At 32.8% G+C, this 5,686-nt stretch overlaps 1 protein-coding gene across 1 annotated transcript; it reads right to left on the minus strand.

The window, feature by feature from the left end:
- Window positions 1-214: 214 nt before the first annotated feature.
- LOC101503395 (AT-hook motif nuclear-localized protein 20) lies at window positions 215-2,263 on the minus strand. The gene has a single exon (XM_004497799.2). The coding sequence runs from the start codon at window positions 1,288-1,290 to the stop codon at window positions 655-657; it is 636 nt and encodes a 211-aa protein (XP_004497856.2). The 5' UTR covers window positions 1,291-2,263; the 3' UTR covers window positions 215-654.
- Between the last annotated feature and the right edge of the window lie 3,423 nt (window positions 2,264-5,686).

The raw sequence follows: 5,686 nt of genomic DNA on the forward strand, positions 1-5,686 counted from the left end.
GTTTGGAATTAAAAAAAAACAAAACAAAACAAGCTTAATCTTCATATCTCCCAAGTCTAATCAATGATCCAATCATGCATTAAATACCTATATAAAATGCAACAGCAAAATAAAAAATATTAAAGAAACAAAAATAAAATACACTCAACAAGGAGTAAACAAACACTATAGATCATGGAGAATAAAAATGATAAACTATTGGGAAAAAAATCAATTAAAAAAACAAAAGCCCCATCGTCATCTTTTTTATTCCAAACACAACCAAAAGAGAAAGATACAGAAAGTTCTTACTTAATAATCATATACCAAAACAACACACACATTGATAGATATAAATTATACAATAACATATAGCTTCCTCTTCTCCTCACAAGTACTACTATAAATATTTTTATTTCATTACTCTAAACCTATTTCTTCAACATGTCTATCTTCCAAACAAGAAAAGAAAACACCATCACAACCATAATTAATCCACACAGACATGGTTCATCTACCATAATATTATTAATTACCACTCCTTCTGGTTTTATATATAAGAGAAAGTTTAGTTAACAAAAAATAAACGTATTTGATCTAAAATTTGAATCAAATACATTAACTTTTGTTGAAACTAATTTCTTTTATAAATAGAGAGAGAGAGATAGTATTCAATCAATAAGGTTGCCTTCCATGAGGCCAACTAGCAAAAGCTTCATGATGTCCACCTCCCACCTGACCACCATTGTGAACAAGATTTGTTGGCAAATTATACAAAGGCAAAGAAGATGGATCTGGAAGTCCACCCTGCATGTGGACCCCACCACCACCTCCACTGCTTCCAATTCCATGTGAAGGAGATGAATTACCACCTCCAACTCCAACATGTCCTCCATGGACAGCACTAATTCCACCACCACCACCTCCACCGCCGACGTCTTCTTCTTCTTCTTCCTCAAGTGGTAATCTTTCATAAGTAGCATTAGCAAAAGTAGCAGCAATAACCATAACAGGACCAGCAGCAATCAAAGATCCAACAACACTTCCACCAACAACTTGACCTTGTCCACCAGATAAGTAAACTGTGAGTCCTGTAGCACCTGGAGGAGCAGGACCAGGTAGAAATGCACCTGTTAATGATAGAATCTCAAATCTTCCATGAAGTGCTACAACAGCACCTGGTACTGCTGGTTGTCTTAGGGTGACATTGGCAACCGAGCCGCTTCCACTTAAGACGCAGACGCCTCGTTGTCGCCGTCTCGCAAACTGGGCTACGCTTTCGGCTACGTCCGCTCCTCCGGCTACCTCCATCACATGGCTTTTTAATGAGTTTGGACTGTCTCTTGTTACGAAGATTGGTGGTTTTGGTTTGTTTTTTGAACCGGGTGGTCTTCCTCTTGGTCTTCGGTTTCCGATTTCGACTGCGCCTTCTTTTGGTTCGTCGTCGATGTCTCTTTCATCTTCTTCATCTTCATCTTCTTCAATTTTTCGTGTTTCGTGGATTGAGAGTTCGGTGTGGTGGCGTTTGTTGTTTATACCAGGTGGATTGCCTGATGGGTGGGGATGATGATCCACCCCAGGCAATCCTACCTGATGACCTGCCCACCAAGGATTAGCCAGAACTGCTTTTTTTTTTTTTTTAAATACAAGAGATACTCTAATCTAACCCAAAATATAAAGAGTAAAAAATTTACAAAGTGAAAATTGATTGTTGTTTGTGAAAAGAGATTTTATTTCTCCTTTCTAGTGAATTAAAGAAAATGAGAAAATGAGAAGATGATGTTGTTGATGAGGTTGATAGGTTGATAAGAGAAACTTAATTCAAAGCTCAAAGTTTGGTTCTCACATAAAGCAATTGACTGATTCTTTATAGGGCTGCAGCTTCTTCTTGCAACTTGCTGGGCAAAAACTACCAAATAGAAGATTGGTTTATTTTTTTGTTTTGTCTATTTTGATTTTAAGAGACAAGAAAAGTCAAAGCATCACACCTCATGATATAAGAAAAACAAAGGGTTTGTTCTTGTGTCTATCTATTACCTAACAACATATATGAAATACATAGATGCTCTTTCACTATCTATACAGATAAATTATTATGATAAAAGAGAGATAGAGAGAGAAAGAAAGGAAAGGAAAGACTAAAGAGAGGTGCTTAGGAGTTAGAGGAGAGGAATTAGATTCAATGACTCAAGGGAATCAAGTAAAGGAGTGAGTGTGTATGATATGAAAGAGAGATTAAATAATTAATTAATTAAAAGAGATGGTTTCATCTCAAGATGAAAAAGGAGTATTATTAGTGATTGTTGATTAGACTATATATATGATGAGGAAGTTTTCTGCTCTATTATTACTACCAGAAACGTGCACATTGATGTGTAAGCCTATTCCTTTTTTATTGTGTTTTGTTCCATTATAATGTTACTTTTTTATATTACTTACTCCATTCATTTTATAATATTTTATTTTCTCAATATAACATAAATTATGTTATTGCAATTATAACTTGTAATTTATATTGTTATTCATGATTTTTATATCTTTGGGGTTCAAAGAAAGGTCAATGTTACTTCTAATATGGCATGTTGTTTGTACAATTCGATAATCGACAAATGGTTGTATTTTATCCAATTAGGTATGAACTTAGCTCAGACCTTAGAGAGAAATGGGGTGGGCCACTGTCCATCTCAAGAGGTTTCCAACATTTAATTATACATATGTGTGTATATATATATATATAATACTATACTATGTAATATGTGAATGATTTACATGTGGTCGCATCGATTAAAATTTTAAAATACAAAATAAAAAATTTGAACCATATCTTTCTTTTTGAAAATCAAACGATGCTAATCATTGGATCAATTCCAATTTTATTATATTTTGTATATAAATATGTTTTATATTTATGCATTGTTTAATTTACTTTGGCTCTCTGAATAAAATTTTGTGAAGCTCTACCATTGTATTTGAAAAAGTTATAATAAAATTTTGTGAAGCTCTACCGTTGTATTTGTAAAACTTTTACTCTTAGGGAGGTGGATTTAGATGTTTCATGTAAGTTGTCTAGTTTTTTTTCTTCTATATTTAAAATATATAATTGGTTGTTTTAAAACATATAATTGTTCACTTTATATATATGATAATGGAGAATACAACAATTATTAGTAAAGTTAAACTATAAACTTATTGTTATACTTTATTTTATTTATAAATTTTAATCAATTCTTTTTATGAATAACTAGCAAAATACTTGTAATCACTACAACATTTTTTATATACGGCAACCTCAAAAAATTGTTGCTTGATGTATAAAAAATGTGGTTGTTACCTACGAGAATAGTTTTTCAACCGTTGTAAAGTGATGTATTGTCTATTCTTTAAGCAACTATTCTTCTTCGAAATAGATAACACTTTAACAACAACAAAAAAACTATAATCTAAGATAATTTTAGAGAACAGTTTTTAATTTTACTACACCAATGATTTTGTACCGTTCCTACTACAAAACCATTGTTGTTAGGTGTTTAGAGAACGATTTTATAAAACCGTTACTAAAATAAAACGTATGATGTTGATTTGTTTGGAGATCACTTAAAAACCATTTCCATAGATTTTAACAAATAAGAAAGAAAATATCATTTGCGTGTTAGAAAAACATGATGCAAACTCCAAAACAACACATAAGTATTAAGCACATGAGAAAACAATTCATATTTTATTGCTCAAATATGGGAAAAAAAAAGGTCTTCAATTAGAATCCTTCATAAAAGTAGGAAGCATACATGCATATCAAATCATATAATAAATGAGAAATCTAAGAAATTCAATGCTATTCAATAGTAATCATTAAAGTCAAGGCTCCCCCTTAATAACGAGATAATTAATAAGCATTAGTAATTGAAATTGTCATAGAAATTATTCTCAAAACATATTTTCTCCCTTTTGTCATTAGACAAAAAAAGTGAAGTAGGAAAAAGTACAACAGAGTAAATACACAAAAAATAGAAACAATCAAACACAAAATACAAATGAATTAAGGATTTAGGTTGGTCATCCTAGCTACGATTAAACTTAGGGTAGTCTAAATGTTCTCCTGATTATTGGCTATTTGTTCCATAAACGCCTCAGTTTTAGCTTTCAGTTGATCAAAGTCTTCTTTTTGATATACCAGGAAAGATCAAACACAAAGGCAAAGTAACTCTCGGTGGAAGATTCTACAGACCCTAAATTTGCAGCACCACAAACATCCAAGGAAGGTATCTCAACCAGTGGAATGATCACATGAAATTGCAATAGTGATAAGGGAACAACCACTGGTAGTTTTTGATGAACACCACTAGAGGGAGATTGGTCTTCCCTTGATGAGCCTTCTGATGTGGATGTTAGCAACTTTCTAGAATGATTGCTCAGAGCTTTTTGAAGCAGCAAAACCTATAGATAGAGGATCTCAGTTGTTTTTCTTAAAGCAACAAAATTCTGGAAGGTCGATCGCATTCCATGATTCATATTGTCCCTTATCCAGTTTGTGAAAAAGAGGAGACTTTGTTCCACTAATTGGAAACGTCATTAGGGTTCAAACTTTGAGCATTCCTATGGAAAATTAAAGTTATTTTGTCAATGACAGAAGTAATAAATGAATCAAGGTTTAGGAAGCCAGAGTGAAATGGAGGTGTGAAGGGAGCTAGGTATAGAGGAATGGTGGAGGTGGCAGGTTCAAAGTGAAAAAGGGTGAGGAAGGAGTCAAGGAGTCTTTTGAAGCTGTATCAAAGGCTAAGTCAAAAATAACTTGAGTTGTTATCTCAATTGTTTGATGAAAAGTGAAGATGCAAACACGAGAATGGGGTTGAATTGTGTTTGACCAAGTTGATGACTTTTTGCTAATTTGATGAAGGTTGGTTGATTTTTATGAATTACTTAGATAAGAAGCAATTTAGTTCAGATACAACAAACAATGAAATCATAAATAATTGAATACATAGATTTATCTTGGTTCACCACTAACTTGCTACATTCAATCATTTCATTCAGAAGGCTTTAATCCACTAATTCAAATACCTTAAATGACAAAGCACCTAACCCTCTAAGCCAAGCTTCCCAAACAACCCGAGATTAAAGAAAGAACTAAACCACTATCAAGTTGGATACAATAGATTGGAACTAGGGGTGAGAATAGGCCAGGTCAAACCAGAATTTTAAAGGTTTGAGTCTGGCCTTCGATTACGTTTTTCGGCCTGAGTCTGACCTACGACCTATCATAGGCTTCTTTTTTCGGTCTGGTCTGACCCTTTTTAAAAACTCTCATTTGACCTGAAAGCCTATTTTACGTTAAAGCATTTGAATAATATATTTTATATTTTTTTAAATAGGCTAAACTAGGCCTTTATATATAATCAAATATAATAAAACTATAACTAGCAAGTATGCAACAACCTTCCAAAAATATAAAGAAACAAAATGAACCCATAATTAACAAATTTAAAATAACAAATACTAATATTAATAATAATTAATAATATATATATGTCGGCTTATCAGGTCCAATAGGTGTTTTTGTAAGCTTGGGCTATTTAAATTAATAGGCTTTAAAAAAATATGAGTCTAGCCTTTTTATTAAATAGGTCACGCCAGACTAGGCCATAAATAGGTTAGGCCATAGGCCCTTCGCGGACGACCTAGCATATTCCCACCCCTGATTGGAATATTA

This window comes from Cicer arietinum, chromosome 4 (assembly GCF_000331145.2).
Source record: "Cicer arietinum cultivar CDC Frontier isolate Library 1 chromosome 4, Cicar.CDCFrontier_v2.0, whole genome shotgun sequence".
Taxonomy (NCBI): domain Eukaryota; kingdom Viridiplantae; phylum Streptophyta; class Magnoliopsida; order Fabales; family Fabaceae; genus Cicer; species Cicer arietinum.

Excerpts from the sequence above, each read along its gene's own strand:
- LOC101503395 (XM_004497799.2), bottom strand. The coding sequence starts at position 1,290 with ATGGAGGTAGCCGGAGGAGCGGACGTAGCCGAAAGCGTAGCCCAGTTT.